The following is a 27,124-nucleotide window of genomic DNA, read 5'->3' as shown; positions in this document are numbered from 1 at the left end:
CCTCCACTGTGTCCCCCTCCTCCTCTTCTCCCTCCTCCCTCCCAGTCTCGTCTACACACACACCTGCATGCACCACATCTACAGGCACCATGAATCGCACAAGGAGACCCAGCACCACAAGCCACTCACCTGCACTCACCACCTCCACTGCCATTTACATGTCCCCTGTGTCCTCTCCCAGTGTGTCTGTGACGCCCGCTCCCAAAGTACACAGACGCCGGCAATCACTCACCCAACATCCATCCACCTCACGACAGCCTCCAGTACCTCCAGTCGAGACACAACCGCCAGCACCGTCGTCACTGGTCCAGAGCCCATCGCCAGGGTCATTGCCCAGGAGGGCCCAAGTATCGTCACTGGTCAGGAGACCACCGCCGGAGTCACAGCCCAGGAGGGCCCAAGTATCGTCACTGGTCAGGAGACCACCGCCGGAGTCATTGCCCAGGAGGGCCCAAGTATTGTCACTGGTCAGGAGACCACTGCCGGAGTCACAGCCCAGGAGGGCCCAAGTATCGTCACTGGTCAGGAGACCACCGCCGGAGTCATTGCCCAGGAGGGCCCAAGTATCGTCACTGGTCAGGAGACCACCGCCGGAGTCACAGCCCAGGAGGGCCCAAGTATCGTCACTGGTTAGGAGACCACCGCCGGAGTCACAGCCCAGAAGGGCCTAAGTATCGTCACTGGTCAGGAGACCACCGCCGGAATCACAGCCCAGAAGGGCCCAATTATCGTCACTGGTCAGGAGACCACCGCCGGAGTCACAGCCCAGGAGGGCACAAGTATCGTCACTGGTCAGGCCGGAGTCACAGCCCAGGAGGGCACAAGTATCGTCACTGGTCAGAAGACCACCGCCACCGCCGGAGTCACAGCCCAGGGGGGCCCCGGCTGCCACAGCCCAGGTGGGCTATGATGGAACGTCATGCCACACACCAATGCCCAGTGTAGGGAACGTCATGCCACACACCAATGCCCAGTGTAGGGAACGTCATGCCACACACCAATGTCCGTACCAGAACCGCCATGGCAAAGCATGCTGAACAGTCCTGAACCGCCATGTCGAAGCACCGCTGAACAGGGCAAAGACCGCCATGGCAAAGCACCGCTGAACAGTCCTGAACCGCCATGTCGAAGCACCGCTGAACAGGGCAAAGATTGCCATGGCAAAGCACCGTTGAACAGAGCAAGCACCGGGTAGGAATGAATAGGCCGCCACATCAGGCATCCTTATCCCATGTGCAGCTGGGACAGTGACAGGACAGGAACTTTCATTGGGAGACTCATCCGGTCTGGGCACCAGTCCCCTTCCAGAACCAGTGGAGACCTGCATCCACTCTGTCTATCCTGCACAGGACGAAGCACTCTGGGCACCAGTCCCCCCCAGTACCAGTGGAGACCTGCATCTACTTGAGAGACTGTGGCTTTGCACTCCCCAGGATGGCACAGTGGGCACCCCACCCACTGTAGAGACTTGACAGACTGTGGCTTTGCACTCCCAGGGATGGCACAGTGGGCAAGGAACGTCACACATGCATAGCCGAAGCCATTGACGTCTGTGATGTAAAACGTAATGTCTGGGTTTGGGGCATGCTGCCAGGAAGAAGGGGCTTCAGCAGGCTTCTAAAGAGGCCCAGATGCTTCTTGTTTGCTTAGGAACAGTCCAGACTGTCACAAGGCACCGGCCAGCAGGACCTCAGCAAAATAAGTGTTTGTCCCTAAATGTAATGCCGCTGGGGACCACAGGTTCGCGCTGGCTCTATTTAACAGGTGTTAGGGCCCCTTTAGGAGACTGCTGGTAATTTTTCTGGAGGCTCTGTTTCAGCAAAGACTTTAAGGACATAGGGCCTGATTTAGATCTTGGCAGATGGAATACTCCAGTACAAACATGACGGATATTCCGTCCGCCATATTACAATCTCCATTAGGTATAATGGGATTGTAATATGGCGGATGGGATATCCATCATGTTTGTGAGAGAGTATTCCCCTCTGCCAAGAACTAAATCAGGCCCATAGTGAATTACACATTTTTCTTGGTGAGAGTCCTTACACCAAGGGCATTTTATGGGTCTTCATTACTGGGCAGCTACATGCTTTTCAGTGTCTCTGGGGCCAGAGACACTGTAAAGCAATTCCTACCAGTAGCAGCCTCGCGATGGGAGGGGAGGGCAAATGAGTAAATACAAAAAAATGCATTAAATACACAAATTAAATAAATAAAATGAACTCATCATGCTTTCAGCTGATGCTGACATGTTCTATTTGCTCTGATCCTCTTCTCCTGACCTCACATCCAGGGCCCCAGCTAACTCACTTAACCAATCCTGGCACTGCTATAATTGTGTTAACCAGCATGAAAGCAATGCCAGGATTGGAGATCGTGGCCTCTCTTTGCGTTCCCGAGGACACTGGAGGCATGTGCAGGTTCTCAACCCAGCTGTCTAATATAGCTGGGTTGAGACATTTATAGTGCACATGTCATGCTGGCCCTCTTGCGACGGCCAGCCAAAGGGCCATGCATACTGTAAATTAGTGCACAGGCAGGCAGCTCTCCACCGCTGACACACACCAGGCCCCACCCCATCCTGACACAGTTCAAAACGGGTTGACGAAAAATAAAATAGTAACAAATTACCTTCATTACCATTTTGTTTTTCATCTCTGGGTCATTTCTGGGGAAAATTAAAGTGGGACAATGCTCCTTCACTCTAAAGGAGGAAACGCCCCTGGTCCTTACCCTACAAACATTAATATTTTGGGGCTCAGAGACACCAGCCGTGAGATTTCTATGAAGCTGTGGGAGTTCCAGGAAGGTGCTCCCCCGTGCCTCCCTTCCTTCGTATTTCAACCTTGATGAGCAGAAAATGCGCAATCCCAGCTGAAGTGAAGGAAAGTCTTTTTACCACCCTGGCCTCACCTGGGCAAAAAACTTTGCCTCAAGCAGGGGGTAAATGATTGTGCATGGGACATCTTGGACCATGTAGGATGCCCCCTTGGGGTGGCAGTGTTTGGGAGGCCATGGAGTACAGTATTACCATTATCCAGATGCAAGAGTACAAGGGCTTGAACAGCAGGTCTGAAGTCAGTTACAACCTGTGTAGTATATATTCTTTGGGGCAAACTAGAAATATATTGTCCAGTGTGACATTATTTTCTTAGCCAGTCTTTCTTTTGCGTAGCTATGGGTACCACCATACACTCATGTAGGGCCTTATTTAAAAAGATGCATCTATTTATGAGCCGTAGAACTTTGTCATGTGTTTGAAAATTCCTCTTACCCAAAATGATTGCACAGAATAATGTATGCCAAATGTAGATTGTATTGTGTAGACAACAGTTCAGTTATCTGCAATCCACTGAAGTCTTCATTTCAGAAATGTGCAAAACACATGAAACACTTTATTTGCAGGACATTTCTCCATTAGAAATATATTTCTTTCATGAAATATTTCTTCCCTTGTACCTTGGTGAAATGTGGTCTTATAGACAATCGTTTCCCACTTTGCAAAGTCATTTATTCTAGCTCTAAACTCTTAAAAGGAAAAAAACAGGGCATTGATCACTGAAGGAATATATCAGGGTCAAAAATACTGTGTGGATGGAAAGAATATTGTGTCACAAATATTGAGGATCAAACTTTCGAGAAGGTAAATGCAAATAGGTAACTATACATTTACTATTCTTAACTCCACGTCTATGTGCCTTGAAGATAGATATTGTCTGGGTGCATATGTGTGGAGTTGAGTATAGTAAAAGTTGCCTATCCATGGAAGCCTACCTTCACGATAATCTTGTCCTCGATATTCTTGACATGATATTTCATCTAAACAATATTTTGGACTCTATATTTTGTCCAAACACCCTTGTGCTTCCATGATATGTGTGTATTCAAGATGTCCAGATGTGAAGCTAAGAATAGTAAGTATATATTCACCCATATAGATTTATCTTCATAATATTTACGTTTGAATGTTCTGCTCACAATATTGTTGCAGAAAAATATTTTTGGTGTTGATATTCTGACATGCAAACACTGGTGGATCTTCTGCATTTTTTAATCTGATCTGTGGGCAGAAATGTTTAGTGATCCTGAGTGTGTGAATCGGGATCAGGAAATTGCATGTTGTTGATAAGCTTTCTGCTCACTTAAGTTCTGTTTAAGTGCCAAAAACACTCTGTGTTGAGGCTTAGTTTTGAAGAGCCTATTTAGATTTTGACAGAAAGGGCTACTCCAGCACAACATTGGCACATAGCCGGTCCACCAAAATGTAAATCCCATGGGATGCAATGGGATTTATATTTCAGCAGCCATCTATCCGTCACTATTGTGACAGAGTAACCCGCTTGCCGAAATTTAAATCAGACCCTAAGTTTTTTAATGAGATTTGTTTTGGAGTTTTCTTGAGCTTCATTAGTTCCTCCAACATCTGTTTTTCCATAAGCGGTTTCAGCTTGAAATACTTTGGCCCTCCTTACAGTTAGCATGGAGATCCTGATTCACGTAAAGAGGCTTTTTGTGCCAAATTCCGGATTGTAACTAGTGCATGTTTACTGCACTCCCAAGACGTTTATCCCCTTGTAAACCATTAGGATCTGGTGAAATTTGAGAGGGGAAAATAGGTGAGAAAAGGGGAAACCGTGAAAACAACATGTAAGCAAGCTCTGATACTGCACATCATCCTTCATCTGCCCTCCCCAACCTGGACCCGTCTGGTAAAATTGCTCATGTGGTGTCTGGTTTTCTTTAAGTGGAAGGAAAGAGAGTCTGGCCTCCTTCCAAACAACTCTGTGGAGTGGTAATAATGCATTTATTTGGCAATCACAAGAAAAACAAGACAATTGTAAAATAAAATCAATACATTAAATCTCACATAGTTTGTTACAATTGAATAAAAAGAGACAGTTAGTATACACAAAATTGCTTAGCAAAGTGACATTAATCACTCCTACATTCTGAGTTACTAAGACGAAGATCCTTCAGGACAGAACGTGTTGCTTTTTTCATCTTGAGGTTTGTGACAAAAAATGCTTAAACTTTAAAGAAATCTTCAATCAATTGCAAAAATAGTCATCCAGGTCACATTTGATGGATCCATATGGCCTCCAGCATGGATGTGAACAATCTGGACTCCACACTGTCACAGAATTTAAAGTAAAAGGCGAAGTTCATCAAGGTTTCAATTGAGCTTCTGTTACGCAGGCGATGTTGTGATGGGTCAGAACCCAAATCTTGTTTGTCCCGCTGCTTGGAAAGGAAAAAAAGGTACTAAACTGAGTCTAGTAAACCACATTTTGATGTGGGAATCTTCCACATTCAGTGGGTATCCAAATCTGTGGTTGGCCTCTTCTTAAACCAATGTCTATCGGACATCTGGGGAACACTTTGACTAAGACTGTGGGATGAAGGACCTACAGCAGCAAGAGTATTTATCAAGGCACTACACTCAGGAGCACCCCATGAATATTCAGGAATAAATCCCCCTTTATAACTGCTTGTGTCACTCAGGTGAACTAAGGCAGATCTATTTATTGTTGAAAAGTGTACATTGTTGGGGAAATTGCTTCCCCCTACGTATACAACAAAACATGTTCTGAACAGGCAGCGCTACTGGTGAAGGAGGATAACCCTGTAACCCCGTGCCATATGTAGATAGGATTAGGGACCTGGCCTTATGCACCTTAACTATAGGACACATGAGCTATCCACCAAGTGCCCAGCAGAAATGAATTATAGCTCCATTGGATGGCGTCATTAATGTGCCAATCTTAGTTAACAGGGTACTATTTAAATACAAATAATCTACAAATACACAGACTGCAGGGTTGGTCTTCAGTTATCTTTTAAGAATGGGTTATTTGTTGAAGGAACACTCCATACAAATAAAGAGAACACAGCTCTGTTGAACTATTGACTGTTTGTTTGATGGACACAGACAGCTGTCAAAGTGCATTAAAAAAAGTATTGGAACTGTGATGCCGCATGCAATGGGGGCGGAGTCAATGAGTGTGGGGGCAGGGTCGAATGTGTGGCTAAAAAATATTTTCCTTCAGGTAGCTACATATAAAATAATGAATGGCTTAAATGAAAAATATATTTTAAAAAGAGAAGTTAATCAGTGGTAAACACACTATTGTGTATTCTGAAACCTCTATTAGTTAATGCACTGAGAGGTGTGTTTGTAACCAGAAAGCCACATAACAAAATGTTGGTTGGTGCAATGGAGAACTATGTCTTGTTTATTGTTGGTGCTACAGGGGCCCAGCCTATGACAGAAAGCATTAAGAATGTGTAAGTCATTTTGTTAAACTTGCATTAAACACATTATAAGACAGACTGCTATGAAATGGGCAAAAAGGTTTAAGATGAAATAATTTTTCCAAAATATAGGTTTTAGTAATGCCGATACTGTACACAATAATATATTTTTACTTAACTGCCCTGAAAAGCACACACTTCACAGCTCATCTCGTAACTCCCTTGCACTACCAGTCTAAAATTTTAAATCTTTGTCATCACAAAGCTTCAGGTGATTTGATAAATTAAACCAGTACCTGCTCCCAAGCCCCCTTTACATTTGTAGATTAAACAGTTGCGCACATTAGCATTTCTTTCAGGCAAGGAGGCACCCTGGCAAGAAGGCCTGTTTATTGTTAAGCTGCCTGCCTCAGTCTCACAGAACAGGAGTCTCTCTGAACGAAATTTAAGCTGAAGCATTTGCTTGATTGGTGTTTACCGTCCCGGGACAGGAGTCTTTTCATAAAAAGTTGTGGGACGTTTCTTCATAAGTTTAGAAAGTAGGGGCACATTGTGCTAGTTTGATCCTGCCCCCTTCGACCACTGGACCCAGAGAACTTTTGCAACGTGTCTGCTATGTCCACCATAGTCTGCCAGGCTGGTTTGCTGCCGCCCCCACAGAAGGTACTGTCTAGAGACTAAACTCCCTTTGCATCCTTCTCACAGATCCAGTTCCCGTCCACCTGACAGCTTTCTGAATAAATTGATGTCTTCTTCATGGCCCCACAGCTCCCTTCCTTATTGGTGCCGGTTATCTTGAACCTGTACAGGAAAACATGACAGAGTGAGGCCTGGAATGGGGATATGTTTTCTGTAAATAATAAGTTGCAACCTAAAACAAGTCTATATATTTAAATTTTAAAAAGTTTTAGAGCACCTAAAAAGGTTCGACCTGAGATCACTTCATCTTCAGCAGCAGTTGAAAGTTTGTGAAACCGCTTTGAAAGTGCAGTTCAATAGTGTGCCAGGCGAAGAGAGAGGAACCTGGAATCTCCAGTCAACTTCTTCTCACTCTGGTAACAAGAAAGGAACGGGCCCTGGAATGTAATTGGATGAGGTGTGGGCTGGACTAGCCAATAGGGCAAGCTGGCAGCGTCAGAAGGGCTGATCTCATAGGTCAGTGTGGACTGTATTTTATTGGCTGCTCGTAGGGCGATTCTGTGGTCTAGTGGGCCGGTATTTTCTGTTGATTATCCTTTAGATAAAAAAAATGCAGCCGGTGCAGGTCACATTGGGCTGCTTCTGGACCGGCTGCATCGCCAATACATCCCTGCGGGCTGGGCGTACTCAGAACAAGGGCGGCATCACAGAAGTGTGGGGTCGACATGTACTCACCAATGTCAGAGGATTCAACTCCGCCCCGGGAAGGGGAGGGGGGGGGGCTTGGTTGTAAGCGCTATCAACTTGCAACTCTGTTTTAGATGGGTGGAGATGTTTTCACGTTGCCCTGAGGTGCGATCAACTGCACTTCAAATTCCGTGATTATCCTTTGATTGACTCCAAGAAAAAAGGCAAACCACAACATAATTATTGTTTTTTTATGATTAAAATATATTTCACGTAGCCGTCAGACAAACCTGACTTTACAGCAAATGGCAAGTTGCCTTTTGGGGGTTGCTAGTTTATTTTTAGGACCATGTGTATGGGCTCAAAAATCAGAATATGTAAACTGGGCTTTGATAACAATCTGTCACACACGCAAAAGCCATTTGGAAGTTGTGTTTCGGATTTTTATAGCGTGGGATACTTCTTACGGAAAGCAGACTGCTTAAGTCACATCCAATACCGAAAGTAAACTCGGTTCACATATATTAGGAGAGCTATCTTCCATAAACATGACACATTAAAACTGTGCCTGTCGTTTTGACTTTTCTATAGTGAAAATCTAAACTAACACAAAACACACAAAAATTTGGCAGGAGCAGTGCAGGCTGCAGTTACACAAATATTAGGTACTGACAACTCAAACAAAATTACCTCTGTCAAAACTGGTGAAGTTTTTTTTTTTTTTGTACTGATTTTCATTTTGGCAACTTTATATTTATACTTTGAAACATTCTACGAATATTACCTTTTTATACATTGTGCAGCTTTTTATCGTACAATGGGCATCTTTGTATTATATTTGAAAACATTTCGACTGTGTTTAACAAAAGGCAGCATCAATCAGGAGAAAAAGTCTGCAACTGTTCTTAAGTTTTTTCTAGAGCTCATTCAGCAACATCCAAGGATGTGCTTCCGGTTTTCTGCAGAATGGAAGCCTAGTTTTCCTTTTAATATGAACATTTTGTCACAAATCATCTGGTGTTCAAATTCCCTCTAACTTTGAAATCAGCCAGCCTCTCTTTCTTGAAGGGCTAGCATTCTTTTCCCACTTTCTGTTTCTCCGATTTTTACAATCTCCGGTGATAAACTATCAGCAGAGGTCATGGTCGTAGCTTTTGAAGGAGCATCTGAGTGAGGAAAGATGTGGGCAACTTACACATGATCCAGTGATCCCCTCCATGAAATTCTCAGACTCCTTCTCTTCCAACATAACCTAACCACAGAAGCAACCTGTGGATCCTCAGACCATTGCATCTATATTGAACTCTTCTTATAAACATATGTGAAAAAGAGATATTGAAAGACTATAAATATCATAATGTATACAAAAAGGTCTACAAAGGAGATAGTGTTCTATAAAGTGAGTGGCCACACAGTGCAGGTGCAATAAAGACCACCCAAAATACCTGGTAAAGTGTGATCAATTAAAAATGGTGAACGACAAGAAAGGCTAAAATGTCCAATTATGAAGTAAATGCAAATAGGCTTGTGCAGATAAAGTTTAAAAGAATTCAGTGAGCCTTTTATAGCCATATGATTTCTAAATGTATTTTTGCCATAGACTGTGAATGACGTTTCAACCCTATTGGTGTTCCAGGGTCATAATCAGGACAGACGATTTCAGAGCTGTGATTCTTCTTTGTGTGTTTCTTAGAGATCAAGCAGGTTTGGTGTAGGATGCCAAAAGACGTTTCTAAACACAGCTGCACAAGCCCCTTTTTGGTGTCAGAGGACATAATAGACAAACGTTTTGAGGGTTTCCATTTTCTACTTGAGAGGGTTGCTGCCCCAGAAAGTGGGCAGGATTCAGTTTTCATAAAGGGAATGTGCAGGGTCTGTAGGAAAGTACCATCTTGCCTGGCATGTTACCCCCATTTTTACTTGTGTGTCAGTTTGTTTTGGCCTGTGCCACTGGGATCCTGCTAGCCAGGACCCCAGTGCTCATAGTTTGTGCCCTATATGTGTTCCCTGTGTGGTGCCTAACTGTATCACTGAGGCTCTGCTAACCAGAACCTCAGTGTTTATGCTCTCTCTGCTTTTAAAATTGTCACAGCAGGATAGCGACTATTTTCACCAATTCTGATTGGCCTACTGGAACACCCTTATAATTCCCTAGTATGTGGTACCTAGGTACCCAGGGTATTGGGGTTCCAGGAGATCCCTATGGGCTGCAGCATTTCTTTTGCCAACCATAGGGAGCTCAGACAATTCTTACACAGGACTGCCACTGCAGCCTGAGTGAAATAATGCCCACATTATTTCACAGCCATTTTCACTGCACTTAAGTAACTTATAAGTCACCGATATGTCTAACCCTCACTTAGTGAAGGTTAGGTGCAAAGTTACTAAGTTACTAAGTGTGAGGGTACCCTGGCACTAGCCAAGGTGCCCCCACATTGTTCAGGGCAATTTCCCCGGACTTTGTGAGTGCGGGGACACCATTACATTCAAGACCTATATGTAGCTTCACAATGGTAATGCTAAGATCATGGAATAATCCCCCCAAGCCAAAACTGGTATTGGGGTGCCAATCCCATGCATCCCCGGGGCTCCAGCATGGACCCAGGGTACTGCCAAACTAGCTCTCTGGGGTTTTCTCTGCAGCTACCGCTGCTGCCAACCCTCAGACAGGTTTCTGCCCTCCTGGGTTCTGGGCAGGCCCAGTCCCAGGAAGGCAGAACAAAGGATTTCCTCTGAGAGAGGGTGTTACACCCTCTCCCTTTGGAAATAGGTGTTAAGGGCCTGAGAGGAGTAGCCTCTCCTGGCCTCTGGGAATGCTTTGAAGGGCACAGATGGTGCCCTCCTTGCATAAACCAGTCTTCACCAATTCAGGGACATCTTCTGACCAAAGGAAAAGTTCCTGGCACCTTCCGTTGTTGCAGAATCTTTGGCTTCTTCCACCCAGAGGCAGCCATTCTGCACCTTCATCCGGGGTTTAGTGGGCTCCTGCCCCCCCTGGACACTTGCATGACACTTGGACTTGGTCCCCTCCTTTGCAGGTCCTCAGGTCCAGGAATCAGTCTTCAGTACTTTGCAGTCAGTTGTTGTCCCTGCAGAATCCCCTATCTCGCATTTACTGTCTTTCTGGGGTAGTAGGGTAAATTTACTCCTACTTTTCAGGGTCTTGGGGTGGGGTATCTTGGACACCCTTAGTGTTTTCTTACACTCACAGCGACCCTCTACACACTACACTAGGCCTGGGATCCATTCATGGTTCGCATTCCACTTTTGGAGTATATGGTTTGTGTTGCCCCTAAGCCTATTGTCTCCTATTGCATTCTATTGTGTTCTACAGTGTTTGCACTACTTTTCTAAGTGTTTTACTTACCTGATTTTGGTTTGTGTGTATAATTTGTGTATTTTACTTACCTCCTAAGGGAGTATATCCTCTGAGATATTTTTGCCACATTGTCACTAAAATAAAGAACCTTTATTTTTAGTAACTCTGAGTATTGTGTTTATTATGATATAGTGCTTGTAGGAGGCTGGACTGGCTTGTAGTGAGTACCAAGGGGTACTTGCACCTTGCACCAGGCCCAGTTATCCCTTATTAGTGTATAGGGTGTCTAGCAGCTTAGGCTGATAGATAATGGTAGCTTAGCAGAGCAGCTTAGGCTGAACTAGGAGACGTGTGAAGCTACTACAGTACCACTTAGTGTCATATGCACAATATCATAAGAAAACACAATACACAGTTATACTAAAAATAAAGGTACTTTATTTTTATGACAATATGCCAAAGTATCTTAGAGTGTACCCTCAGTGAGAGGATAGGAAATATACACAAGATATATATACACAATAGCAAAAATATGCAGTATAGTCTTAGAAAACAGTGCAAACAATGTATAGTTACAATAGGATGCAATGGGGAAACATAGGGATAGGGGCAACACAAACCATATACTCCAGAAGTGGAATGCGAACCACGAATGGACCCCAAACCTATGTGACCTTGTAGAGGGTCGCTGGGACTATTAGAAAATAGTGAGAGTTAGAAAAATAACCCTCCCCAAGACCCTGAAAAGTGAGTGCAAAGTGCACTAAAGTTCCCCTAAGGACAAAATAGTCGTGTTAGAGGGAGAATGCAAGGAAAACACAAATCAGCAATGCAACAACGATGGATTCCTGTCTGAAGGTACCTGTGGAACAAGGGGACCAAGTCCAAAAGTCACAAGCAGCTCGGAGATGGGCAGATGCCCAAGAAATGCCAGCGGTTGGTGCAAAGAAGCTCTTACTAGGCTGAAGAACTGTGAATACTGCAGGAACGACAAGGGCTAGAGACTTCCCCTTTGGAGGATGGATCCCCCACGCCTTGGAGAGTCGTGCAGAAGTGTTTTCCCGCCGGATGGACGCCAACAAGCCTTGCTACACGCAAATCGTGCGTTTGGCGTTTGTGGACGCTGCTGGGGCCCAGGAGGGACCAGGAGGTCGCAGATTGGACCTGCAGAGAGAGGGGACGTCGAGCAAGACAAAGAGCCCTCACTGAAGCAGGTAGCACCCGGAGAAGTGCCAGAAACAGGCACTACGAGGATGCGTGAAACGGTGCTCGCCGAAGTTGCACAAAGGAGTCCCACGTCGCCGGAGACCAACTTAGAAAGTCGTGCAATGCAGGTTAGAGTGCCGTGGACCCAGGCTTGGCTGTGCACAGAGGATTTCTGCCGGAAGTGCACAGGGGCCGGAGAAGCTTGCAAAGTCGCGGTTCCCAGCAATGCAGCCCAGCGAGGTGAGGCAAGGACTTACCTCCACCAAACTTGGGCTGAAGAGTCACTGGACTGTGGGGGTCACTTGGACGGTGTCGCTGGATTCGAGGGACCTCGCTCGTCGTGCTGAGAGGAGACCCAAGGGACCGGAGATGCAGCTTTTTGGTGCCTGCGGTTGCAGGGGGAAGATTCCGTCGACCCACGGGAGATTTCTTCGGAGCTTCTGGTGCAGAGAGGAGGCAGGCTACCCCCACAGCATGCACAAGCAGGAAAACAGTCGAGAAGGCGGCAGGATCAGCGTTACAGAGTTGCAGTAGTCGTCTTTGCTACTATGTTGCAGGTTTGCAGGCTTCCAGCGCGGTCAGCGGTCGATTCCTTATCAGAAGGTGAAGAGGGAGATGCAGAGGAACTCGGCTGAGCTCATGCATTCGTTATCTAAAGTTTCCCCAGAGACAGAGACCCTAAATAGCCAGAAAAGAGGGTTTGGCTACCTAGGAGAGAGGAAAGGCTACTAACACCTGAAGGAGCCTATCAGCAGGAGTCTCTGACGTCACCTGGTGGCACTGGCCACTCAGAGCAGTCCAGTGTGCCAGCAGCACCTCTGTTTCCAAGATGGCAGAGGTCTGGAGCACACTGGAGGAGCTCTGGACACCTCCCAGGGGAGGTGCAGGTCAGGGGAGTGGTCACTCCCCTTTCCTTTGTCCAGTTTCGCGCCAGAGCAGGGCTAAGGGGTCCCTGAACCGGTGTAGACTGGCTTATGCAGAATTGGGCACATCTGTGCCCAACAAAGCATTTCCAGAGGCTGGGGGAGGCTACTCCTCCCCTGCCTTCACACCATTTTCCAAAGGGAGAGGGTGTCACACCCTCTCTCAGAGGAAGTTCTTTGTTCTGCCATCCTGGGCCAGGCCTGGCTGGACCCCAGGAGGGCAGCTGCCTGTCTGAGGGGTTGGCAGCAGCAGCAGCTGCAGTGAAACCCCAGGAAGGGCAGTCTGGCAGTACCAGGGTCTGTGCTACAGACCACTGGGATCATGGAATTGTACCAACAATGCCAGGATGGCATAGAGGGGGCAATTCCATGATCATAGACATGTTACATGGCCATATTCGGAGTTACCATGGTGAAGCTACATATAGGTAGTGACCTATATGTAGTGCACGCGTGTAATGGTGTCCCCGCACTCACAAAGTTCAGTGAATTGGCTCTGAACAATGTGGGGGCACCTTGGCTAGTGCCAGGGTGCCCTCACACTAAGTAACTTTGCACCTAACCTTTACCAGGTAAAGGTTAGACATATAGGTGACTTATAAGTTACTTAAGTGCAGTGTAAAATGGCTGTGAAATAACGTGGACGTTATTTCACTCAGGCTGCAGTGGCAGGCCTGTGTAAGAATTGTCAGAGCTCCCTATGGGTGGCAAAAGAAATGCTGCAGCCCATAGGGATCTCCTGGAACCCCAATACCCTGGGTACCTCAGTACCATATACTAGGGAATTATAAGGGTGTTCCAGTAAGCCAATGTAAATTGGTAAAAATGGTCACTAGCCTGTTAGTGACAATTTGAAAGTAATGAGAGAGCATAACCACTGAGGTTCTGGTTAGCAGAGCCTCAGTGAGACAGTTAGGCACCACACAGGGAACATATACATGCACACCTATGAGCACTGGGGCCCTGTGTGACAGGGTCCCAGTGACACATACATATAGGCCACAAACCTATGAGCACTGGGGTCCTGACTAGCAGGATCCCAGTGACACATAACAACCATACTGAAAACATGGTGTTTTCACTATGAGCACTGAGGCCTGGCCATCAGGATCCCAGTGAGACAGTGAAAACAGTGACAAACACCCTGACATACACTCACAAACAGGCCAAAAGTGGGGGTAACAAGGCTAGAAAGAGGCTACCTTCTCACAGTGCTATATAATATAAGTGGTATAGTAGGAGCTTTGCATGTCTCCTAGTTCAGCCTAAGCTGCTCTGCTATAGCTACCTCTATCAGCCTAAGCTGCTAGAACACTACTAATCTACTAATAAGGGATAACTGGACCTGGCACAAGGTGTAAGTAGCATCAGGTACTCACTATAAACCAGGCCAGCCTCCTACAGGGTCCAATATAGCTATTTAAATGAAATATTCACAATGGTGTAACAATCATATTTAATAGGAAAACATTCATGACAATAACTACAGATGGTGCAAGAGGCCCAATGCCATGTTTAGGGCTGCACTGCTCCACTGCAGAGTCAGCAAGGAGCTTCACTTCCATGGACCTCGTACTTCTCTTAAGTTCATCAGTACGAAAGAACCAAGGGCACTGACTGTGACTCCTCTATGATGCCACCATACTGGGTACTGCCAATCTTTTATTGGTGGAGGACAAAACATGGAGTTGTTAGAGGGAAATCTGTTAATAAAATAATACGGATCAATTTGACACAATAATATAGGTTTAATCGATTTTCAGCTGGGAACAACAGTCTCAACATAGAGGCCCTGACTGAAGTTCAAAGTTCTGGTTCAAACACCAGTAGCATTTATACTTTAAAATCCACAAAAAACTGTGGTTAAAAGTTAAGCATTGGCGTAAGCAACTACAAGCAGTACAGATAAGATAATGAGGTGCATCTGGAAAGAAGCATGTGCACTTGTTGGCCTCATGGGTGGGTAAGTTACACTGACGTCATTCACCATATCTATCTTTCTGCACAACAAGAGATTATGGGGGTCATTCTACCCCCGTCGAAAGACCGCGGGGGCCATTTCGACTTTCCCGCTGGGCCGGCGGGCGACCGCCAAAAGAGCACCCGCCGGCCCAGCGGGAAAGGCCCTGCAACATTGAAGGCGGCTCCGAATGGAGCCGGCGGTGTTGCAAGGGTGCAACGGGTGCAGTTTCACCCGTCGCGATTTTCAAAGCAAACAGTGAAAATCCTGCTTGGGCCCTGTTAGGGGGCCCCTGCACTGCACTGCCAGTGGCATGGGCAGTGCAGGGGCGCCCAGGGGCCCCACGACACCCGTTCCCGCCATCCTGTTTCTGGCGGTGAAAACCGCCAGAAACAGGCTGGCGGGAAGGGGGTCGGAATCCCAGCGCCGCCGCCATGGAGGATTCTCCCAGCCGGCACTAGTTTCAATTTATAGAGAAATGCGGCGTTGTGGGAAAGGATGAATGGCCTGTTCATCATTGAATACCCCCCATGCATATCAGAGTTGCTCTAGTGCTTTGAGACGTAGGGAGTGAACTGCTATGTGGACAATTTGGAAAGGGGTGATTGTGCAGAATAACCATATTCATATACACCACTCGTTGTATTCCGGGAACTACAACTCATTACTCGACTGGTCCTTGATAATGAAACTGGGGCCGTTCTCGTCAGTTTCAGTCCACCCGTGTAGGGTGACCACCTCCCTCCGAGTCATTAAGGATGACGTCTCCAGTCCTGAGCTTTTCAACTTCAAATCTTTGTCTTCAGATGTGTTTCGATAATTTATGAAGTTCAAGTGGAAACAAAACAAGACTGCAGTACCCAGAATTTACCAGATCATCCAAGTGTGGCAGGCTGTGAGAGCAGATAATAACTTGTGATAGTTGTATTCAGATGATGATTTTTTTAAATTGTTGTGTAACTGGTTATTCCGCACAATCGCCCCTTCCCAAAGTGTCTACTTACCAATTCACCGCCTAAGTCTCAAAGCAGTAGGACATCTCTTACTTTTCCGCAGCTCCCTGCTCCTCATTTTACAGATCATATGCAGGGGCGTAGCTTCAGAGGGGTGTTTGGGGTGTCATCCCCACCAATAAATGTAAATACCCGGGTGCAGGGGTTTCAGCTGTGCATGGTGAGGGGTCTGTCGGTTTTCAACAGGAATCTTTATATACACACAGACAAAAACACAGGCACACTTTCTGCCCCTCTATGTTTTGAAAGTCCTAAGAAATGTTATTTATTTTACAAAATATTATGTTTTGCTACCTTAGTTCTTCTACCAATGCACACTTCTCTCTCTCTCTTTCCACTACCCCCAGACCCCTCTGGTGCACCCGCTTGTTGCATATTGTATTGTAACATCATATGCCAGCGTGATTGTTGGAAAATCTGAAGCTCACACCTCCCAAATTTACTGACCAAGCTATGTCCCTGCTGATGTGAATCCAGAGCACACAGGCATTTCTGCAGTGAATGCTTTACTCCAAAGTTCTGTTTGCTGACAAGTATTGCAAGAGTCAATATCTGCTTGGAGTGAAATATTTGGGTTGGGAGAAGATTTTATTGCACAATCTAGGCTCATGTAGACGCTGATTGTTGGTCTACCCTTAGCCCACAACATTTTCCAAAAGGAGTGCTGAAATGGGTGTACCATTTTTGTCTAATTTAACTCTATTCTATACAGCACTTATAGAGTGCTTGGCGATCCATGGGACACCCAGCGCTAAAGTGTGGCACAGAATCAGTATCAGGGTCCTAAAGGAGCTGTCTCCAAAGAGCCATGTTTTCAGAGCTTTCCGGAGATCGAATTCCTTTTTCACTGATCTTAATGCGTTGGAAGGCTATTCCACTATTTAGCCACATTGTAAGTGAAGGTACGACCACCATCCCATCATTCCTCCTTTTGATAAGGGGAATCTTGACCAAATGAGCATTTGAGGTGCAAAGCAATCTACTCAGGAGGTATGGAGAAACCAGAGATCTTAGGATCGGGGAGTCTTTGCCAAGTAGAGCTCTGTGGGCAATTCAGAATGATTTCAATGTAATTCTTCCGTTCACCGAAAGCCAATGAAGAGAGCGTTATGCTTGTCTCTGATGTCTGGGGATATTATACAATAGTCAAGCCTCAGAGTTCTGCACAATCTGAAGTTTTCTTATTGTGGTTGTGTGCACTCCCAGGTATAATGAATTCCTATAGTCCAGGCGGGACAGAATGAGTGCCTGTACTACCAACATTCTCGACATTTAGGGAACCAGCGGAGGGTTTTCAAAACGTTCTCTGCATACCCTAACAAGTAGCTGAGCGCTTTATTGCGTAGGATTAGAATTTGATTTCCAGGCTCTTCATAGCTGTTTTTGGCATAGGAGAGTTCCCCAGACAACTTGGCCAGCCCAAATATAAAGCAGGGTTGAAGGTATTTGCAAGGATCATCAGTTCCTTATTGTTTCCATTGAATTGAAATCACTGCACCCGCTTGCAACGGGGATCTCTTAAAATGACCCTGGGCACCTCAGCAGTGCACCTATGGGTGCACTACCCATGCTGGGGTCTCTAAATCTACATGTCCTACCATATACTAGGGACTTATAGGTCGGTTGACATAGCCAATTATAATTAGCCTAATTTGCATACTTATTTTATACAGAGCACAAGCCCTAGGACTGGTTGGCAGTACCCAGGGCACCATCAGTCAGGAAAACACCACCAAAAGTGAAAAATGGGGGAAAAAAGTTAGGGAGCCTCTGCAATCAGCCATGTTTTCTCACACATGCCTAATGCTACAACAAGGATACCTAGAAGCAAGTTATCCTGTGCTATCGCTCAGTGCTGCTGGAGTGATTTTCAGTGTGGGTGATACCATAAATGTCACACAAAAAGCAAGTGTAGCAAATGTGACATACCCATTCAGCAGGAGAGTGTTAAGCGTGTGGTATGTAGCTGGTGGTGCATTTTGGAGCTCTGGTGAGGTGGGGCAATCTCATTTACAGAAAGCATGTTTTCTGTTGAAATGGCCACTAAATTTGCATAGACCGGTCATTTTACTGACAGAACTATACAGTGCCCAAAGACAATGTGTGGAAATTGGTTTTCAGCAAATATTTATCATTTGTACATCAACAGAAAAGTGTAATTTGAAATATGTCTACAGTTCATGTACAGGTATTTAAATGTAGCTGTGTGTTATTAAAAATGAGATCTGCCAGTCTTTCCTTTCACACTCCCTGTACCTAGCAAGACTATCACCTTGATCACTTTAAAAAAATCCTCTATCATTGCAGTCAGAGAAAGAAAATTAAACACCAATTTTGTTGTTCAAAGAATAAGCAACAATTTGTCAGAAGATATAGGCTGACATTTGACTTTTATCTTTGAAGGCACACAGATGTGACAAGATAAATACAACATTTAAAGACATCTTTCTTGCTCACTTACCTTCTGAACATCTGCATGGTTATTTTGGGGTGCTGCAGCACCCCTAGCACCCACAATTCCATTGCCTATGCTATCGCTGTGGCGTGGGTGGTATGGTGCTGTTCTTGTCCTCTGCAGCCTACCTGCCTCGGCTCTGGAATAAGACGCCGGGCCCCTAGTGCTTGTGGCTCTCTGAGATGCTGACTGACTTCTTTTATGCTGCTCCTCAAAGGAGAGGCAGCCAGGTCAGGAGCGGTTGAACAGGTGCTGGTGCTTACATGTGTTCCACCTCCCTCAAAACATCACTGCTGCTGACAAGTCAAATCAAATTACCTTGCTGTATATAATGAGCAGAGAAAAAAAAACATGCACCAGGAGTTTATGGCCTGGAAGTGCCATAGATGGCACTCACTGACTCAAATAATCAGCACTGAGGCCACATAGTTGGTAGACATTTATATTTGGGCAAGTAATTCAGGAGCAACCTACTGAATGCCCCAAGATGTCTCCTCCTCTGGACAATCATAATCTTGCCATTGCAACTGATATCTATTGACATCACAAGAGCGCTACTCATTAAAATGCATTAATAATAATAATGCCAGTATTTTTCCTCTCTGAGATTGAGCAGGACTTTTTTCCTACATGCTCCTATAGATCAATACTCAGACACTATATTGTATGGACCTGTATCACATTCAGTTAAATACTGACCATTAAATATCAAAGGCCAAGGCATCCTGATGGCTTTCTTTCTTGCAGGAACTGACAAGCAGCAATAAGAAATCTCATCAGACACCTCCAGACCCAACCATGGCCTCGATACCCTAGAGATCCTTATAAATGACCTCAAAGACATCAACACCTCATTAAATATAGTGGACTCATCATTGACAGAAACAATTTGAGTACTAAAATACATGCATACAGAATTCTCGCTCTTCAAAACCCAACTTATAACTCTGACGAAAAAAGAAGCACCACAGTGATGGACGGAATGTTTGACTTAATCTCAGTTACTGGTGATCTCGCAAGTAGCATTCCAGTCCATTGTTTTCCACCCACTATGCCACTTGAAACAGAGACCAGCCTGTGCATATCAGCACTGGGCCTGCTCCTCTAGGAAGAGCCCAGCACTGCCTCCCATGCCTCGTCCCCACCAGAGGCAAACACAAACTATCTCAGAACTGTTATGACATATTTAGGCCCTACAGGATCAGCCTAGAAATCAACATCGGCCCTGTAAAAATGTTAAATCCAGCCCCTACCAGAGGAGGCCGTGAACAGAATGACCTCTGTGGGGACGATTTGGCCATGGAAGCTCGTTCTTCTCTGAAATCCTGGAGGCCACTGGGGAATTGTCAAAGTGGCTCCATGGCCAGTCCTGCCCTGAGGCCCTATCAGTGAAGTATAGCTTCAACCCTGTGGCCCAGTGAGCAAAGGACCAATGTCTAGGCATATTGGTCACACTGAACTTTGTCCTGTATAACTGCCCCCATACCAACTCTGCTTCAACATATATCATTAATGCTTTACAAGCTCTACTTTGTACTGTACTACAAACAGCTTATCCCCTGTGCCTTGCACTGTATCACTAACACCTTCCCAGCTCAGTTTTTTCCTTCATCACTAATACTTCACAAGCTCTACTTTGTACTGTATCACTAACTCTTTATCACTTGTGCCTTGTACTAGCTCCCTACCAACTTACCAGCTCTGTCTGGCATAACATCACTAGCCCCTTACCAGCTGTGCCTTGCACTGTATTGCTAACACCTTACCAGCTCTGGTTTGCCCTGTACCACTAATACCCCACAAGCTCTACTGGGCACTGTATCAGTAACTCTTTATCACCTGTGCCTTGTTCAGTATCACTAACACCTTACCAGCTCTGTTTGGTCTAAAATCACTAGCCCTTACACCCTGTGCCTTATACTGTAACACTAACACCTCACCAGCTCTGATTTGTCCTGTATCAATAATACCTTAACAGCTCCTCCTTGTCTAGTACCATTAACCCCTCATAGCCTGTACCTTGTCATCTATCACTAATGGCTTACCATCTCTGCCTTGTCCTTTATCACTAATGACTTACCAGCTGTACCTTGTCACGTATCACTAATGACTGACCAGCTGTGCCTTGTTCTGTATCACTAATAGCTTACAAGCTGTGCCCTGTTCCCGAATCACAAATGACTTACCAGCTGTTCCTTGTCCTGTATCACTAATGAGTTACCAGCTATGGCTTGGCCTGTATCACTAACAACTCACCAGCTCTGCCTGGTCCTTTGTCCTGTATCACTAATGACTTACCATCTCAGCCTGATCCTTTATCACTAATGACTTACCAGCTGTACCTTGTCCCGTATCACTAATGACTTACCAGCTCTGCTTTGTAATGTATCACTAATGACTTACTAGCTCTTCCTTGTCCTGTTAGACTGATGACGTTCCAGCTGTACCTTGTCCTGAATCACTAATGACTCACCAGCTGTACATTGTCCTGTATCACTAATAACTTACCACCTGTGCCTGGTCCTGTATCACTAATGACACACCAGTTGTATCTTGTCATCTATCACTAATTTACCAGCTGTACCTTGTCCTGTAACACTAATCATTTACCACCTGTGCCTGGTCCTATATCACTAATGAGTTACCACCTGTAACTTGTCCTTTATCACTAATAATTTACCAGCTCTTTCCTGTCCTGTAACACTAATGACTTACCAGCTGTACCTTGTCCTATATCACTAATGACTTACCAGCTGTACTTTGTCCTATATTATTACTACTGACTTACCAGCTCTGCCTGGTCCTTTATCACTAATGACTTACCAGCTGTACCTTGTCCTGTATCACTAATGACTTACCAGCTCAGCTTTGTCATGTATCACTAATGACTTACTAGCTCTTCCTTGTCCTGTTAGACTGATGACGTTCCAGCTGTACTTTGTCCTGTTTCACTGATGACTTACCAGCTCTGCCTGGTCCTTTATCACTAGCATGCGAGAGCTCCTTGAAGAGCAGTCTTCATGGCTCCAGCTCCAGGTTTTAACCTCCTTGTCCTTTGAGAAGTAATAACAGATTTTTCCATGGAGAAGCCAGTCCTTAGGGCACCGCTCACATCCAGGACCTGTCAAAGAGGGGAAGGGAAACCAAGAAACTGTGATTTAAATCATTAAGGCATACATATTTTATTTTCTGGAACAATACTTATATGAGCAATACAAAAATTGGAATCACCACTGTGGGACCTATTGTCAGATTAATTTTATGGCAGAAAATAATACATTATTGGTTAACCTCTTCACTTACCCCAACTGCTGGCAAGCTGAACCCTAGCAAGAATTAAAAAAAAACAGAATCAATCTAACCAGCCCTTTGTTTACAAAGACAAACGCTTATCCAGCTCTGTCCTGTTATTTCCCATCTATGTCATCCACTTCTGTAACCAATTCGAAATTTCTAAATTGAACCATTAACTCCTCTGGAAACTCTTGATCCTTGTGTTTAAATCTCACACAATCTAAATCAGCTCAATCACCTAGTAGGGTCATCTTGGGGGGATAATACATAGCACTGTGTTTGCAGAAAATACATGATTTCTGAGCATGTTAACTTGAAATGGTCTACATGATAGCAGAAGTAAATTGTACATATTTCGAGTGTATTTTTAATCACATTCCAGTAAATGCATACAACCTCCCATGCCTAGTCGCCACCAGAGACAAACACAAGCAATGCTTACAACTTCTGAAATTATGAATCTTTGGTTATGTTCGCGTTTCATTCAAATCAAATCAAATCATTAACATTTATAAAGCGCACTACTCACCCGTGCGGGTCTCAAGGCGCTAGGGGGGAAAGGGGGGGTTATCGCTGCTCGAACAGCCAAGTCTTTAGGAGTCTCCGGAAAGCGGAGTGGTCCTGGGTGGTCCTGAGGCTGGTGGGGAGGGAGTTCCAGGTCTTGGCCGCCAGGAAGGAGAAAGATCTCCCACCCGCCGTGGAGCGGCGGATGCGAGGGACGGCAGCAAGTGCGAGGCCAGCGGAGCGGAGGAGGCGGGTGGGGACGTAGAAGCTGAGGCGTCTGTTGAGGTATTCCGGTCCCTTGTTGTGGAGGGCTTTGTGTGCGTGGGTGAGAAGACGAAGGTGATCCTTTTGCTGACTGGGAGCCAATGCAGGTGTCTCAGGTGTGCGGAGATGTGGCTGTTGCGGGGTACGTCGAGGATGAGGCGGGCCGAGGCGTTTTGGATGCGTTGCAGGCGGTTTTGGAGTTTGGCGGTGGTCCCGGCGTAGAGGGTGTTGCCGTAGTCCAGGCGACTCGTGACAAGGGCGTGGGTCACGGTTTTTCTGGTGTCGGCGGGGATCCAGCGGAAGATCTTGCGGAGCATGCGGAGAGTGAGGAAGCAGGCGGAGGACACGGCGTTGACTTGCTTGGTCATGGTGAGAAGAGGGTCCAAGATGAAGCCGAGGTTGCTGGCGTGGTCTGTGGGGGTCGGTGCGGTGGCGAGGGCCGTTGGCCACCAGAAGTCGTCCCAGGCGGACGGGGTGTTGCCGAGGATGAGGACTTCCGTTTTTTCAGAGTTCAGCTTTAGGCGGCTGAGCCTCATCCAATCTGCGACGTCCTTCATACCCTCTTGTAGGTTGGTCTTGGCGCTGGCGGGGTCCTTGGTGAGGGAGAGTACAAGCTGGGTGTCGTCGGCGTAGGAGGTGATGATGATGTCGTGCTTGCGCACGATGTCGGCGAGGGGGCTCATGTAGACATTGAAGAGTGTCGGGCTGAGCGATGAGCCTTGAGGTACGCCGCAGATGATCTTGGTGGGTTCTGAGCGAAACGGAGGGAGGTAAACTCTTTGGGAGCGGTTTGCGAGGAAGGAGGCGATCCAGTCCAGGGCCTGGCCTTGGATCCCGGTGGAGCGTAGGCGGGTGATTAGGGTGCGGTGACAGACGGTGTCAAAGGCAGCCGAAAGGTCGAGGAGAATGAGGGCGACTGTTTCACCGTTGTCCATCAGGGTTCTGATGTCGTCTGTGACTGAGATGAGGGCGGTTTCTGTGCGGTGGTTGGTTCGGAATCCGGTTTGTGAAGGGTCGAGCAGGTTGTTGTCTTCCAGGAAGGTGGTCAGCTGTTTGTTGACGGTCTTTTCTATTACCTTGGCTGGGAAAGGTAGAAGAGAGATGGGGCGGAAGTTTTTCAGGTTGCTCGGGTCAGCCGTAGGTTTCTTTAGTAGGGCGTTGACTTCAGCGTGTTTCCAGCATTCGGGGAAGGTAGCAGAAGAAAAAGAAGAGTTGATGACGGTCTGGAGGTGCGGGGCGATGATGTCGTCGGCTTTGTTAAAGATGAAGTGCGGGCAGGGGTCCGAAGGGGCGCCGGAGTGGATAGAGTTCATGATGGATTTGGTTTCTTCCGTGTTGATGTGGGTCCAGTTGTTGAGGGTGATGGCCGGGGATGCGGGTTCGGTGGTGTATGGTTGGGTCTGGTGTCCGAAGCTGTCGTGGAGGTCGCTGATCTTGCGATGGAAGAAAGTGGCGAGGGATTCGCACAAATCCTGTGAGGGCGTGACGGCGTTGGCGCTGGCGCTGGGGTTGGAGAACTCTTTGACGATGCTGAAGAGTTCTCTGCTGTTGTGACTGTTTTTGTCCAGTCTGTCGGTGAAAAAGTTCCTTTTGGCAGTGCGGATCAGGTGGTGGTGTTCGCGTGTAGCATTCTTGAGGGCGGTCATGTTGTCAGCGGTGTGGTCCTTGCGCCAGGCCTTCTCAAGGGCGCGACAAGTTTTCTTTGATTCTTTGAGTCTTTGAAGTATTCAAAAATAACCCTACCTCTAACACAAACAAAATATTAATGCTACAGCTTATTCAGTGAATCACTAATTGTCTGAGCTTTTTATGTCAATATTAGAAACATTTCTAAATAAAAGTGAGCAAAGCAACATTCCCAACCCAGGTGAAATACACTCCAAGGATAAGGCATAATTTCTGCCTCTTGAGAATACTGAAAAGGAATGAGGGTCTGATGCATGGCTTTCAGTAAACCTCATGTCAGGATCTGGTCAAGAAATAGTTTCTCCACAATGAAGACAACACATTATGAGGAATAATTTACAAATTATTGCAGACTAGCATTGTTGTCCAAGGATGAAGTAACATGCAGTGATGTACCTACCTGCTCCTGTCCAGTCTGCTGTTTCCTGATTGAATAGCGTCCTGTTCTCACACTGTTTGTCTGAAGCTGGAGACAATGCTGCTACCTTTTGAGAGTACTTGAGGACTGGAAGAGAAATGGATTGAAATGAGAAGAATGAGTGAAGAATACTGTTGTTAGTCAAAAGAACACAAAATGAGTCAACAAGTTTACAATGGACGTGATGAGGCACAGAGAACCTAGAAGGCAAGACAGAGACCAGCTGCCGACTAAGACCCTCACTATGAGCAGCCCAGGAAAGGGATCTGTATTTACCCTCCCACAGTTACTGACAATACAGGAACCAGAACCTCCTTTGGTGGGAATAATTCAGCCCATTATGAGCTGGACCACCAGGATCTCTGAAAAAAATGAGGAATACAAGGGTAACATTCAATCCTTGGTTTGACTCCATTTGCAATTCCTTTGTTTCTTCACAAACATTCAGCTGAAATATTTAGGTGAAGTAAACAGATCTGAGATATTCCTGTGGCTGTCATAAATGTGTTGAGTTAGGGGCTGTCTTTGGTAGCCTCATCAGAATACACAACTGAAATATGGAACCTGCTGAGCAGTGAAGCATCTGCACCCTCGTTCATCACAGAGACCTGACTCAATCCCTCATTGGCTCCTGGCATTGCCACAGCTCTTCCAGTGGGCTACAAGATCATTCTACAGGACCACCTTCACAAGCTAGGACGAGGACTCATTATCATCTACGAGGAAGCCATCAAATGCACAACATCTGCAGAGAACTCCATTCATGCAACACCTATAGTTCAAGCTGCGAGTCTCCAAAACCTTCACCCTGAAGGGAACCCTTGCCTACCAACCAACTGGAATGCGAGCCACCTTTACCATCCTCATCACTGACTTTGCTGCTCCACTCAGAATCCACTCCAGAGGCCACATTCCCCTCAGACCGAAACAAACCCTGCTCCACAGCACTCCTCGAAAGCTTGACAAGCATCTGACTCACCCAGCTTGTCTCAGAACCAAGACACACCACAGGACATACACTGGACCTCATCTTTACCACAAGCGACAGGATCCTATGCAACTCCACCACACCACTCACATGGACCGACCACTCCCTCTTCCACTTCCAAATCAACACACCTCATATTAACAACCCTACCACGTTCAGCATTCCTAGCCAGAACTGGGACAGAATCACAGAAGCAGACTGGCTCAGTTCCCTCAGCACGGATGAACCCTGTACTTCATACAACCTTGACAAGGACATCTACAACTTTAGCAACTGTATCAAGAACTACGCAAACTCCATCAAACCAATTAAAGCCAAAAAGCATAGTAGATGAAACAAGAAGGCCGGCTGGTACACAAAACATCTCAGAACCACCAAATGACACTGTAAACAGCTAGTAAGGAAATTGACAGCCAGCTACGTCACTTCTGACAAAACAACCTTCAAGGTTTCACTCAGATGCTATCACCAGCAAATACAAAACACCAAGAAATATGTACTAGTAGACCGCATTGAAGGAAGCTCCAACAGATGCAAGGAGATTTTCCCGATTTGTCAAGGATTTCCCCCTTTCCCTCAGCCACTGTTAACACCATCACTGCCTCCCAACAACCCTGTGATAATCTATTCAACTTCTTTGACAGCAAAATTGCAAACATCTGACTGAATGGACAATCCTCAACAGAAATGGCACAGCAGCAATAATTTGACCATCCACTCAGGAGCCTCAATGGATGCATGCCCCCACCACATCTACAACCTGGGAACTTCACTAATCAGCACCACACTGACCCACATCATCAACACCTCCATCATGTCCGCCACTTTCCCAAATGAATGGAAACTTACGGAGCTCTCCTCAAGTAGCCCAGAGCTGACCAAAATCAATTGAGGAGCTTCGGACCCATCTCCCTTCTCCCCTATCTAGTCAAAATTTTAGAGGATGTCCTCAACAAACAACTCACAACCCACCTCAAACTTCAGCATCTTCTAGACAAAACTCAATCCAGATTTGGAAAGGACTACTGGACTGAAACACCACTCACCACAACAACTGACATCAATCAAATCACCCTGAACAAAGGAGAAACAGCGACTCTCACCCTCTTTGACCCCTCAATGCCCTTTGACACTGTCTCCCTCAAAACCCTCATCAGACGATTCAATGGGATTGGCACACAAGGATCTGCTCTCAAACTGATCTGTACTTTCCTCACAGGAAGAAGCCAAAGGGCCAGGTTGCCATCCTTCACATCATAGACAATGAAACTGATATGCAGAGTCCCACAGGGACCGTCCCTCAGCTCCACCCTTTTAAAAATATACATAACTATGCTCTCCAACATAATTCAATTACAAGACATCACCGTCATCTCCTATGCCGATGACACCAAACTCATCCTATCCCTGATGGGCAAGACAACCACCACCAGAATTAACTTGACCATCTGCATGAGCATGGTAGCAGAGTGAATGCAAACCAACCGCCTGAAGCTCAACTCTGACAAGACAGAAG

General features: G+C 46.1%; 1 protein-coding gene across 1 annotated transcript in view; it reads right to left on the bottom strand.

The window, feature by feature from the left end:
• Window positions 1-4,791: 4,791 nt before the first annotated feature.
• LOC138247170 (killer cell lectin-like receptor subfamily B member 1B allele C) overlaps window positions 4,792-27,124 on the bottom strand; it is a 37,377-nt gene continuing 15,044 nt past the window's right edge. Inside the window, exons 3-5 of the mRNA XM_069201911.1 lie at window positions 24,603-24,707; window positions 21,418-21,575; window positions 4,792-7,053 (exon numbers count right to left, since the gene is read on the bottom strand). Of these exons, the coding sequence (XP_069058012.1) occupies window positions 7,030-7,053; window positions 21,418-21,575; window positions 24,603-24,707 (287 nt within the window). The 3' untranslated portion in view covers window positions 4,792-7,029. The remainder of the gene's footprint in view (window positions 7,054-21,417; window positions 21,576-24,602; window positions 24,708-27,124) is intronic.

The sequence above is a fragment of the Pleurodeles waltl genome, chromosome 7, assembly GCF_031143425.1.
Source record: "Pleurodeles waltl isolate 20211129_DDA chromosome 7, aPleWal1.hap1.20221129, whole genome shotgun sequence".
Taxonomy (NCBI): domain Eukaryota; kingdom Metazoa; phylum Chordata; class Amphibia; order Caudata; family Salamandridae; genus Pleurodeles; species Pleurodeles waltl.
Note: the sequence above shows the minus strand (reverse complement) of the source record. Positions and strands in the feature narration are given on the sequence as shown.